We start from the raw sequence: 13,487 nt of genomic DNA on the forward strand, positions 1-13,487 counted from the left end.
CGGCAGAGCCGGGGAGATTCCCCTCCCTCCCCCGGGGAGGAGCGGCGCAGAAGCGCACCGCAGGGATCTGCTGGGTTTGGAGACTCCACACGGGGTCGGGCGCCAGAGATAGAAACGCTCGGTCACAGGCCAGGCCGGGTGAGCACAGAGTGCAGCTGGAGACCGGGGAGATGGCAGTGACTGACTGCCTTTCTCTGGGGGCGCACTGAGGAGCGGGGCCCCGAGTTCTCAGCTCCTCTGGGCGGAGATTGGGAGGCCACCATTTTCACTCTCATCCTCCAAAGCTGTACCGAGAGCTTGCAGGGAACAAAAGCTCCTGAGAGCAAACCCGAGCAGCTTGCTTAGCCCGGACCGACAAGGGCAGGGCAATTCTGCCTCCGGCAAAGACACTTGGGAACCACGGCAACAGGCCCCTTCCCCAGAAGATCAGCACGAACAGCCAGCAAGCCAAGACCAAGTTTACCGATCAATGAAGACGGCAGAACTCCAGCACTAGGGGAATACTGCACATAGAATTCATGGCTTTTCCCCATGATTCTTTAGCCTTTCAAAGTTAATTTTTTTTCTGATTTTTTCTTTTTCCCTTTTTCAACCAACATCTTATCAATCCTTTTTTTTAAAAAAATCTTTTTTATTTTTCATTTTTAGAGTCATATTCTATCCCTTCATAGTAGTTACCCTTATTTTTGGTATATATATATATATAAGTTGTTCTCTCTTTAAAATTTTGGGATACAGTTTCTTCTAACAGATCAAAATATACCCTAAATCTCTAGTGTATGGCTTTGTTCTAGTCTCCTGCCTGATCACAGTCTCTCCCTTTTTTTTTATCCACTTCTTTCTTTTTTCAACCAACATCTTATCAATTCTTTTTATAAAATTTTTATAATTTTCATCTTTACAGTCATATTCCATCCCTTTATCATATTAACCCTTATTTTTGTACATATATAAGTTTTTCTTTCTTTAAAATTTTGGGAGGCACTTTCTTCTAACAGACCAAAATACACCCAAAATCTAGTGTGTGGCACTGATCCACCAGGCTGATCATATTTGATCATATTCTGTTTTTTTGTTTGTTTTGGTTCTGTTTGTTTGTTTTATCTTTTTCTTTTCCTTTTTTCTTCTTTTTTTCGTTCTTTCCCTTTCTTTCCCCCCGGTTTCAGGTCTTTTCTGATTTGTTTAGAGTATATTTTTGTTCTCTCATTCATCTATTCTCCTCTGGACAAAATGACAAGACAGAAAAAATCACCTCAACAAAAAGAACAAGAGGCAGTACCGACTGCCAGGGACCTAATCAATATGGACATTAGTAAGATGTCGGAACTAGAGTTCAGAATGATGATTTTAAAGATACTAGCTGGGCTTGAAAAAAGCGTTGAAGTTATTAGAGAAACCCTTTCTGGAGAAATAAAAGAACTAAAATCTAACCAAGTCGAAATCAAAAAGACTATTAATGAGGTGCAATAAAAAATGGAGGCTCTAACTGCTAGGATAAATGAGGCAGAAGAGAGAATTAGTGATATAGAAGACCAAATGATGGAAAATAAAGAAGCTGAGAAAAAGAGATAAACAACTACTGGATCACGAGGGCAGAATTTGAGAGATAAGTGATACGATAAGATGAAACAACATTAGAATAATTGGGATCCCAGAAGAAGAAGAAAGAGAGAGAGGGACAGAAGGTATATTGGAGCAAATTATTGCAGAGGACTTCCCTAATTTGGGGAAGGAAACAGGCATCAAAAGCTAGGAGGCACAGAGAACCCCGCTCAAAATCAATAAAAATAGGTCAACACCCCGACAACTAATAGTAAAATTTACGAGTCTCAGAGACAAAGAGAAAATCCTGAAAGCAGCTCAGGAGAAGAGATCTGTAACCTACAATGGTAGAAACATTAGATTGGCAACAGACCTATCCACAGAGACCTGGCAGGCCAGAAAGGACTGGCATGATATCTTCAGAGTACTAAACGAGAAAAATATGCAGCCAAGAATACTATATCCAGCTAGGCTGTCATTGAAAATAGAAGGAGAGATAAAAAGCTTCCAGGACAAACAAAAACTAAAGGAATTTGCAAACACAAAACCAGCCCTACAAGAAATATTGAAAGGAGTCCTCTAAGCAAAGAGAGAACCTAAAAGTAACATAGACCAGAAAGGAACAGAGACAATATACAGTAACAGTCACCTTACGGGCAATACAATGGCACTACATTCATATCTTTCAATAGTTACCCTGAATGTAGATGGGCTAAATGCCCCAATCAAAAGACACAGGCGATCAGATTGGATAAAAAAACAAGACCTATCAATATGCTGTCTGCAGGAGACTCATTTTAGACCCAAAGACACCCCCAGATTGAAAGTGAGGGGGTGGAAAACTATTTACCATGCTAATGGACACCAAAAGAAAGCTGGGGTGGCAATCCTTATATCAGACAAATTAGATTTTAAACCAAAGACTGTAATAAGAGATGAGGAAGAACACTGTAACCTACTTAAAGGGTCTATCCAACAAGAAGATCTAACAGTTGTAAATATCTATGCCCCTAACATGGGAGCAACCAATTATATAAGCCAATTAAAAACAAAAGCAAGGAAACACATCGAAAACAATACAATAATAGTGGGGGACTTTAACACCTCCCTCACTGAAATGGACAGATCATCTAAGCAAAAGATCAACAAGGAAATAAAGACTTTAAATGACACACTGGACCAAATGGACTTCACAGATATATTCAGAACATTCCATCCCAAAGCAACAGACTACACATTCTTCTCTAGTGCCCATGGAACATTCTCCAGGATAGATCACATCCTAGGTCACAAATCAGTCTCAACCAGTACCAAAAGATTGGGATCATTCCCTGCATATTTTCAGACCACAGTGCTTTGAAACTAGAACTCAATCACAAGAGGAAAGTCAGAAAGAACTCAAATACACAGAGGCTAAAGAGCATCCTACTAAAGAATGAATGGGTCAACCAGGAAATTAAAGAAGAAAAAAAAAATTCATGGAAACAAATGAAAATGAAAACACAACTGTCCAAAATCTTTGGGATACAGCAAAGGCAGTCCTAAGAGGATAGTATACAGCAATACAAGGCTTTCTCAAGAAACAAGAAAGCTCTCAAATACACAACCTAACCCTACACCTAAAGGAGCTGGAGAAAGAACAGCAAATAAAGCCTAAACCCAGCAGGAGAAGAGAAATAATAAAGATCAGAGCAGAAATCAATGAAATAGAAACCAAAAGAACAGTAGAACAGATCAACAAAACTAGGAGCTGGTTCTTTGAAAGAATTAATAAGATTGATAAACCCCTGGCCAGACTTATCAAAAAGAAAAGAGAAATGACCCAAATCAACAAAATCATGAATGAAAGAGGAGAGATCACAACCAACACCAAAGAAATACAAACAATTATAAGAACATATTATGAGCAACTCTATACCAGCAAATTAGATAATCTGGAAGAAATGGATGCATTCCTAGAGATGTATCACCTACCAAAACTGAACCAGGAAGAAATAGAAAACCTGAACAGACCTATAACCACTACGGAAATTGAAGCAGTCATCAAAAATCTCCCAACAAACAAGAGCCCAGGGCCAGATGGCTTCCCAGGGGAATTCTACCAAACATTTAAAGAAGAATTAGTACCTATTCTTCTGAAACTGTTCCAAAAAGTAGAAATGGAAGGAAAACTTCCAAACTCGTTTTATGAGGCCACCATTACCTTGATCCCCAAACCAGACAAAGACCCCATCGAAAAGGAGAATTACAGACCAATATCCCTGATGAACATGGATGCAAAAATTCTCACCAAAATACTAGCCAGTAGGATACAACAGTATATTAAAAGGATTATTCACCACGACCAAGTGGGATTTATCCCTGGGCTGCAAGGTTGGTTCAACATCCGCAAATCAATCAACGTGATACAATACATTAACAAAAGAAAGAACAAGAATCATATGATCCTCTCAATAGATGCAGAAAAAGCATTTGACAAAGTACAGCATCCTTTCTTGATCAAAACTCTTCAGAGTATAGGGATAGAGGGTACATACCTCAATTTCATAAAAGCCATCTATGAAAAACCCACAGCGAATATCATTCTCAGTGGGGAAAAACTTGAGAGCTTTCCCCCTAAGGTCAGGAACATGGCAGGGATGTCCATGTGTAAGGAAATGTGTAAGGAAATAGCAGTCCACTGCTATCCAACATAGTATTAGAAGTCCTAGCCACAGCAATCAGACAACAAAAAGAAATAAAAGGCATCCAAATTGGCAAAGAAGAAGTCAAACTCTCACTCTTTGCAGATGATATGATATTTTATGTGGAAAACCCAAAAAACTCCACCCCAAAACTGCTAGAACTCATACAGGAATTCAATAAAGTGGCAGGATATAAAATCAACGCACAGTAATCAGTGGCATTCCTGTACACCAACAAGATAGAAGAAAGAGAAATTAATGAGTAGATTCCATTTACAATTGCACCCAAAACCATAAGATACCTAGGAATAAATCTAACCAAAGAGGCAAAGGATCTGTACTCAGAAAACCATAAAATACTCATGAAAGAAGTTGAGGAAGACACAAAGAAATGGAAAAACATTCCATGCTCATGGATTGGAAGAACAAATATTGTGAAGATGTCAATGCTACCTAGAGCAATCTACACATTCAATGCAATCCCTATCAAAATATCATCAACTTTTTTCAAAGAAATGGAACAAATAATCCTAAAATTTGTATGGAACCAGAAAAGACCCCTAATAGCCAGAGGAATGTTGAAAAAGAAAAGCAAAGCTCGTAGCATCACAATTCTGGACTTCAAGCTCTATTACAAAGCTGTGATTATCAAGACGGTATGGTACTGGCACAAAAACAGACACATGGATCAATGGAACAGAATAGAGAGCCCAGAAATGGACCCTCAACTCTATGGTCAATTAATCTTCGACAAAGCAGGAAAGAATGTCCAATGGAAAAAAGACAGTCTCTTCAACAAATGGTGTTGGGAAAATTGGACAGCCACATGCAGAAGAATGAAACTGGACCATTTCCTTACACCACACACAAAAATAGACTCCAAATGGTTGAAACACCTAAACGTGAGACAGGAGTCCATCAAAATCCTAAAGGAGAACACAGGCAGCAACCTCTTTGACCTCAGCCGCAGCAACTTCTTTCTAGAAACATCGCCAAAGGCAAGGGAAGCAAGGGCAAAAATGAACTATTGGGATTTCATCAAGATAAAAAGCTTTTGCACAGCAAAAGAAACAGTCAACAAAACCAAAAGACAACCGACAGAATGGGAGAAGATATTTGCAAATGACATATCAGATAATAGGCTAGTATCCAAAATCTATAAAGAACTTATTAAACTCAACACCCAAAGAACAAAGGATCCAATCAAGAAATGGGCAGAAGACATGAACAGACATTTTTCCCAAGAAGACATCCAAATGGCCAACAGACACATGAAAAAGTGCTCAACATCGCTCGGCATCAGGGAGATCCAAATCAAAACCTCCATGAGATACCACCTCACACCAGTCAGAATGGCTAAAATTAACAAGTCAGGAAACGATAGATTTGGGGGGGGGGATGTGGAGAAAGGGGAACCCTCTTACACTGTTGGTGGGAATGCAAGCTGGTGCAGCCACTCTGGAAAACAGTATGGAGGTTCCTCAAAAAAGTTGAAAGTTGTTGAAAAGTTGAAAATAGAGCTACCATACGATCTAGCAATTGCACTACTGGGTATTTACCCCAAAGATACAAATGTAGAGATCTGAAGGGGCACATGCACCCCAATGTGTATAGCAGCAATGTCCACAATAGCCAAACTAAGGAAAGAGCCAAGACATCCATCGACAGATGAATGGATAAGGAAGATGTGGTATATATATACAATGGAATATTATGCAGCCATCAAAAGGAATGAAATCTTGCCATTTGCAACGATGTGGATGGAACTAGAGGCTATTATGCTGAGCAAAATAAGTCAATCAGAGAAAGACATGTATCATATGACCTCACTGATACGAGGAATTCTTAATCTCAGGAAACAAACTGAGGGTTGCTGGACTGGTGGGGGGTGGGAGGGATGGGGTAGCTGAGTGATAGACATTGGGGAGGGTATGTGCTATGGTGAGTGCTGTGAATTGTGTAGGACTATTGAATCACAGACCTGTACCTCTGAAACAAATAATAAATTATTTGTTAAAGAAAAAAAAAGAAGATAGCAGGAAGGGAAGAATGAAGGGGGGGAAATCGGAGGGGGAGATGAACCATGAGAGACTATGGACTCTGAGAAACAAACTGAGGGTTCTAGACAGGAGGGGGGTGGGGGGATGGGTTAGCCTGGTGATGGGTATTAGAGAGGGCACATTCTGCATGGAGCACTGGGTGTTATATGCAAACAATGAGTCATGGAACACTACATCAAAAACTAATGATATAATGTATGGTGATTAACATAACATAATAAAAAAAAGTTTTGGGGAGGATGTGAAGTAAAATGCACCCTTGTGCACTGTTGGTGGGAATGTAAACTGGGGCAGCCCCTATGGAAAATAGTATGGAGGTTCCTCAAAAAATTAAAAATAGAAATACCATATGATCCCGTAATTCCACTACTGGGTATTTATCCAAAGAAAACAAAAATACTAATTCAAAAAGATTTATGCATTTTTATGTTTATTGCAGCATTATTTACAATAGCCAAAATATCAGAGCAATTGAAGTTTTCATTGACAGATGAATGGTTAAGGAAGATGTGGTGTGTGTGTGTGTGTGTGTGTGTGTGTGTGTGTGCACGCGCACATGTGTGCACGAGATGGAATATTACTCAGCCATAAAAAGGATAAGATCTTGACATTTGTGATAACCTGGGTGGACTTAGAAGGTGTTCTGCTAAATGAAATAAGTCAGATAGAGAAAGACAAACACCATTTAATTCCACTTATATGTGACATATAAGAAATAAAACATGAATAAACAAACAAACAAAAAGCAGAAACAGATCCATAAATACAGAGAACAAACTGATGCCAGAGAGGAGGAGGTGGGGGATGAGCAAAATGGGTGAAGGGGAGTGGAAGATACAGGCTTCCGGTTATGGGATGAATAAGTCACAGGTATAAAAATTATAGCATAGGGAATATAATCAAGTCTAGAGATGGTGACTGTATGCGGAACCAGCTACACACCCATTGACAGTAGGACCATGAGAAGGCATGATTCTCATGGGATCCTCTGGGGAAGGGAGGAGCTCAGTCAGCTTTTCCCAAAAGATATTCTATCCAGAAGGATGATCAGAATGGATGAGATGATCCTGGCAGGGGTGTGGACCTCCCTTAAGGGGAAGTGGTAGGTAATCAGCTGGAGCTCCTACATTAGAGGAACTTCAGGGTGGAGAGATTCTTTCTAAAGAGGGTTTCTTTAAAGAACCCACAAACATGGCTCATGCATCCTCCATATGTGGGAGACATGAAGGACATAGCCCATAAGAGGGCTCTTCCTGCCCCTTACGTCCTTCTCTCCCTCTTCCACAACTTGAACTAGCTAAAAGCATAGATACTGAGTAGGGTTAGACAAGAGTGTGGATAAGGGAAGAGGCTGGCCTCACCCAACTTCCTTACTGCATGTTTTCTAGTTGCAATATTATATTAGCTCAGGCTCTTTAATATTGAATGAGTATATCACTGCTGCCAAAAAGGGATTGGCACAGCTCCAAGGGCTTACCTAACACTTCATCTTGGGGCAGGAAGAGAACTGTTTCAGAGAACAGTTTTGGAAAGGAAGTAGAAGGAACAAAAGTGATTTGTGCTTAAACTACCAATTCCAACAGTTTAACAAAGCAGGTAAGACAGGTTTCACAAAAACTCAGAGGAACAAAAATCTCGGACCTGGGTAAGTATAACCTAAGAAATAACTAAGATGAAATAAGTCAAGCTGAGAAAGTCAATTATCATATGGTTTCACTTATTTGTGGAACATAAGGGATAGCATGGAGGACATTAGGAGAAGGAAGGGAAAAAGGGGGGGGGAATCGGAGGGGGAGACGAACCATGAGAGACTATGGATTCTGAGAAACAAACAGGGTTCTAGAGGGGAGGGAGGTGGGGGGACGGGTTAGCCCGGTGATGGGTATTAAGGAGGGCACGTACTGCATGGAGCACCGGGTGTTATACGAAAACAATGAATCATGGAACACTACATCAAAAACTAATGATATATTTTATGGTGACTAACATAACATAATAAAATAAAATAAAATTTAAAAAAAGAAAAAGAAATAATTAAGATGAAATACGCAAATATGGAGATAAAATGATAGAGATGCTAGAAATATATGTATATATTCATATTATGTTGAAATTTTATTTATACTATTTACATAAATATATGTGTGTAATACATATATATATATAAAATGGGAGGAGTACAGTTATATGTGTGTGTGTGTGTGCACATATATAAAATGATAAGATGACAGAAATAATCAGAAGAAATGGAAAGGAAACAAAATGTATCCAGGTATGTTTTGACTCCCCAAGAAAAAGCCCAGCCACCTCTGAGTGCCATACAAGCTTAGTAGCAGTATTTCATATGATATGATGTTAAAGAATGTACAAAAGAAAGAAATTCTACAAGAAGAACAAGTAGAATGGGAGAGGGAAGGGGGAAAGAAAGGAGACAAAGAGGAGGAAGAAAAGGAGAAACACAATGGAAATAACAATTGCAGAACCGCGTGCAGAGAATGAAGCATCACTCATCTTTTTCATCGTCTGCTGCATGGACTCAGTAAGACACATGCTCTACTTGAGTTTGGTTTAAATAACTGTGTCCCAGGCTTAGATCTGATGTGATACCAGGACTCTAGCTTCTGCTTAATTAATTCAAGTTCCCTCTGTCTGTTTCTCCTTGTTCTGCTGAGGGCTATGTTCATTAGTTACAACAAACCTTTCTAACATTTTCTCCTGGTCCCTTATTTCCCATTCAGGGCTAGCTTGTCTCTGGCCACGTAGCTCTGTGTTACAATCAGGTTCCAGCTCCTATTCTTGCCAAGGGTCTTAGGTGACAAGAGGCCAGGTTTGAACCAATAGAGTCTGAGTTTTCCTCCAAATATGAAGTCAGTGACTTTGGATAAAAACGTGAAAAGCAAGTAGGCAGAGTCTCTCTTTCTTCCATAGGAATAGAGTTGCAGCTGAACCCATGGCTGCTCACTACAGATTATATTTCTTGGCCTCACTGGCAGCTAGGTCTGGCCATATGACCAAGTTTCGAGCAATAGGTTGTGAGCAGAAGACTCTGGATCTTTCCATTAGAAGAAACTGATAGGTGATTTCCCGGCCTGTTTTCCCCATTCCCACTGGCTGGGAGACAATGGCAACCAGACTAGCTTTTTTTGGACCCAGAGAGGGACACTGTGTGTTGAGGAAGGCAGTTTCTTCCTTCCCTTTCTGGACTGTTTGATGAAAGAGAAATAAATTATATAGTTTAAATGACTGTATTTCGGGCTCTCTTTGTTACAACTTAGCCTGTACTTGAAACGATTCATTATTTATGAAGCCAGTTGGAGATTTCAGGGGTGCAGCAAAGACGGGTCTGGCAGGAAGATCAGGGTTACAGTAAGTGCACAGGTGTGAATTCTCAGACTTTTACCTTTTTGGAGACTGCTTTTTTTATGTATAGATCTTCTCTTTTTCCCTTCAAACAGAAAAGAAAATAAGCTTTACATGTCAGTGACCTTCAAGTATTTTAAAGTCTTCATTCCACTTTTGTAGTGCTAAATCTCCAGCTACCAATACATCATCTTGGTTGTCATAACACTGAAAACAAAAATAGCAACAAAAACAACCTATATTTATGCTAGTCATTTACAGTATATTTTTACCTACTTACATGAGATTTTCTCATTCACAATAAGGAGAATGCAAAAGGCAGATGAAACCAGGCAGGAGCTGACAAAGAGGGGGACCGTCAGAAGGGTCAAGGAAAAGTAGATGTCAGAAATCACAAGAATATGTCCTGGAATTTAGGAGTTTGCCTTGAAAAGCTGAAGCTATCATCCATGTTTATAACAGCAAGAACTTAAGTATGAAGTAGGAAAAAAAAAAAACCATCGGAGAAATGAAGACAAATTTAGCAGGGATAAAAGAGTTTAGATGTTTCAGAAATTAAAGTGAAGGACATAGATTTATAAAAAAGGAACCAGGAAGTTTAGAACAATTAAGAAAGATTAGAAAGAAAATAATCAATGGAAGATAGTGAACAAGTCAACATATTTCCTAAAGAAGAAAATCAAAATAAGAGATAAATTCGAGAATCAAGTTTCTGAAATATAACAAAAAATTGAATATACCTAAGTACATATATTTTCACCCTAAAGCATAGAAAATTGACTCCAAACCGTCAACCCTGAGATATATTCAAGCAAATTTAGTGGACTTTAAAGATAAAGAAAGGATGGAATGAGCAGTCGAGATAAAAAATGTCAAGTCATTTTCAAGGGAGGGGGATCTTACTGGCTATAGAATTTTCTACAGTAACCCTTAATGCCACAGGAAAGTAGAGAAAAATCTACAAGATGCTTCTACAAATAGTGAGTAAGTTATTTTTCACATATAAAAAATAAAACCAAATACTTTTGAACAGGAAAATTCTGGGAATGTTGTTCCTATGAGTAATTATTGAGTACACTACTTGAAGATCCACCTCAGCAAACCAAGACAAGACTGGAAAAATTTTAGTAAAAAGGATTGAAATAAAAGTGGGGATGAGGTGACAGACTGGGATGTTAAACATACATGCCCTGACAATATAGAAATGGTGTAATAACAAAAAAATGTGTGAGGACGGGGGACATATGGGTGGTAGAGCAAGATCATTGTCTGTTGGACTGACAGCATGTTATTTGGACAAATCAAGGAGTAATATCAAGCACATTTAAGAGCTGAAAGATACCCATAAAGGTAACATCATGATGGATCTAGAGAGTATAATGCTAGTGAAATAAATCAAAAACAAATACCATATGATTTCACTCCTTTGTGGAATTTAAGAAACAAACAAAGAACAAAGGAAAAAAGAGGCAACCCAAAAACTGACTCTCAACAACGGAGAACAAACGGATGGTTACCAAAGAGGAGGTACGTGGGGGGGTAGGTGAATTAGGTGAAGGGAATTACGAGTACGCTTATCCTGATGAGCACTGAGTAATGTAGAGAATTGTTGAATCACTGTATGGTACACCTGAAACTAATATAACAGTGTATGTCAACTATGCTGGAGTTAAAAAAAAAACAACAACTATTTGACACCAAAAATTAAAAAAGTAACATTATGATCCTAACTTGGGTGGGAGAGGAAAGAGTGGAGGAGGAATAGGACATATGCTAAATTTGTCAATTTTGGGGGTAGGAAATTAATAGGTACTATCTAAAGAGAGAGTATATAAAAGTCATTTTAAGAGTAATCACTAGAACAAAAATACAAACACTTCTAAATATCAGAAGTATATACTTACTCCCAACCAGTGAACATAGGAGAAATGAATACAATTCAACCCTTCTTTTCTTTTAAGGGAAAGACCCAGAAGTGGCTCACATTTCTTCAGCTCAAAGTCCATTGGCCAGAACTTAGTCACAAGGCCAGGGCAGGCCACAGGGAAGATTGAGAGGTTTAATCTAGTTAGGTATCCATGTACCCAAATGTAGCCACTGGGACAGAGATGCAAACCTTCCTATCAGAAGTACACCCATGCACATAAATGCAGAGAAGACAGAATGCTGAGTGTCAACATTTCCAATATCCAAGACCCCAGAATATATAATATATAATGTATGATATATAATATATAATATAAATTAGTATGACAGAAACAAGACTGCATTTTGGTCCCAGCAATAAAAATAAATGGATGTAACTCACTTAGTTAAATAAAGAATTTGAGATTGAATTACAGAGTAAACTCCAGCTTTTTTTAGATTTTTTATTTATTTGTCAGAGAGAAAGAGAGAGTGAGCACAAGCAGGGGGAGCGGCAGGCAGAGGGAGAGGGAGAAGCAGGGTCCCCACTGAGCAGGGAGCCTGATGCAGGGATTGATCCCAGGACCCCGGGATCATGACCTGAGCCAAAGGCAGACGCTTAACCGACTGAGCCACCCAGGCGCCCCTAACCTCCAAACTTTAATCGTATACAGAAGACTCATGGAAAAAGATATTTTACAAATGTTGAAAATAAATGTATAGGCAAAAGTACATTCAGCATACATCAACAAAAAGAAATCAGGGAGTCATGGTCTGAATATCAAAGGAGATGTAATTCAGGCCAAAAAGTTTTAAGCCAGTAGTAATTACGGGAGATACAGCGAAAAATAGGTAGCAGCTACTCCTAGTAGCAACTTTATTTATACCTCTCTCAGTCCATGAGAGGTCAAGTGCACAAAAGGAGGAGCCCCAATTAATACATTTAACAAGGTTGATATGATTAATTCATGTTCAACTCCATGTCCAAAAAATAGGGGATGTACCTTTCTTCCCACTTGGGGCCAAGAGGAAATATAAATCCAAATTACGGACTATCTAGCAAATAACAATAATGAAAATATTTCCTATGAGAACCTATGCATTATCTAATTTAAAAAAACACTAATTTTAGAAAGAATGGAAAAAAATACATGCATATGGTCAGTCTTCATTATTCATGGATTCCATATCTGTGAACTCACCCACTTGCTAAAAGTTATCTTTAACCCCCAAATCAATACTCAAGGCAATTTCATGGTCATTCATAGACATGGGCAGAGCAGTGGATCATTCAAGTCACTGATGACACATTTATTTAGTGCTTTTGTTGGTGATTTTGTTGTTTAAAATGTAGTAGTGCTGATGTGCTATCTCATGTTCCAAAAAGGTTGTGGTGTCCCTTATGGAGAAAATCTGTGTGTTAGATAAGCCTTATTCATGTGTTCTAGTGGTGTTGGCTATGAGTTCAAACATCTATGAATTAAGGTATCTTTATTAATATTTAATATTATATATTAAACAAGATATCTTTAAATAGAAGCCCTCACAAAAATACAAAGGTGTGTATTGATTAGTATGTTGTGGCCAGACGCTCACAGGAACAGAACCCTGTATTTCCTCTAGAAGCAATGGTTCAAATTAGCAAATTCTGTGTTTGGGGTGACTTTATAGAATGTATCTACTCCGAATAATGAAAATTGGCCATATATGTACATATATGTGGCTATGTATATATGCGTACAGAAGCAATGTGGTTTCAGAATACATCCACCTTTTTTCATTGTTTTTTTATTTCAAATATTGTACTTTTCTCATTTTTTTCTCAAATATTGTACTTTGCATTCTCAGAATTTATATTTCGTCCTTTTTTTATAATTTCTATTTCTTTGTTGATATTTGCTGTTTGGTGAGAAATCATTTTCTTCCTTCTTTACAC

General features: G+C 38.5%; 1 protein-coding gene across 11 annotated transcripts in view; it reads right to left on the reverse strand.

Annotated features, from left to right (window-relative positions):
• The window catches only part of SP100 (SP100 nuclear antigen), a 96,390-nt gene that overhangs the window by 18,675 nt on the left and 64,228 nt on the right, over nucleotides 1-13,487 (reverse strand). For 5 of the 11 annotated variants that reach the window (XM_073877453.1, XM_025890025.2, XM_025890039.2 and 2 more), the window contains one exon: nucleotides 9,687-9,731. The exons of the other annotated variants lie outside the window; for them this stretch is intronic. In XM_073877453.1, coding sequence (XP_073733554.1) covers nucleotides 9,687-9,731 — 45 coding nt within the window. The remainder of the gene's footprint in view (nucleotides 1-9,686; nucleotides 9,732-13,487) is intronic. 11 annotated transcript variants of the gene reach the window in all.

Source organism: Callorhinus ursinus, unplaced genomic scaffold (genome assembly GCF_003265705.2).
Source record: "Callorhinus ursinus isolate GAN/ISIS: 27379988/994484 unplaced genomic scaffold, GSC_fseal_2.0 scaffold2, whole genome shotgun sequence".
NCBI classification, from domain to species: Eukaryota; Metazoa; Chordata; class Mammalia; order Carnivora; family Otariidae; genus Callorhinus; species Callorhinus ursinus.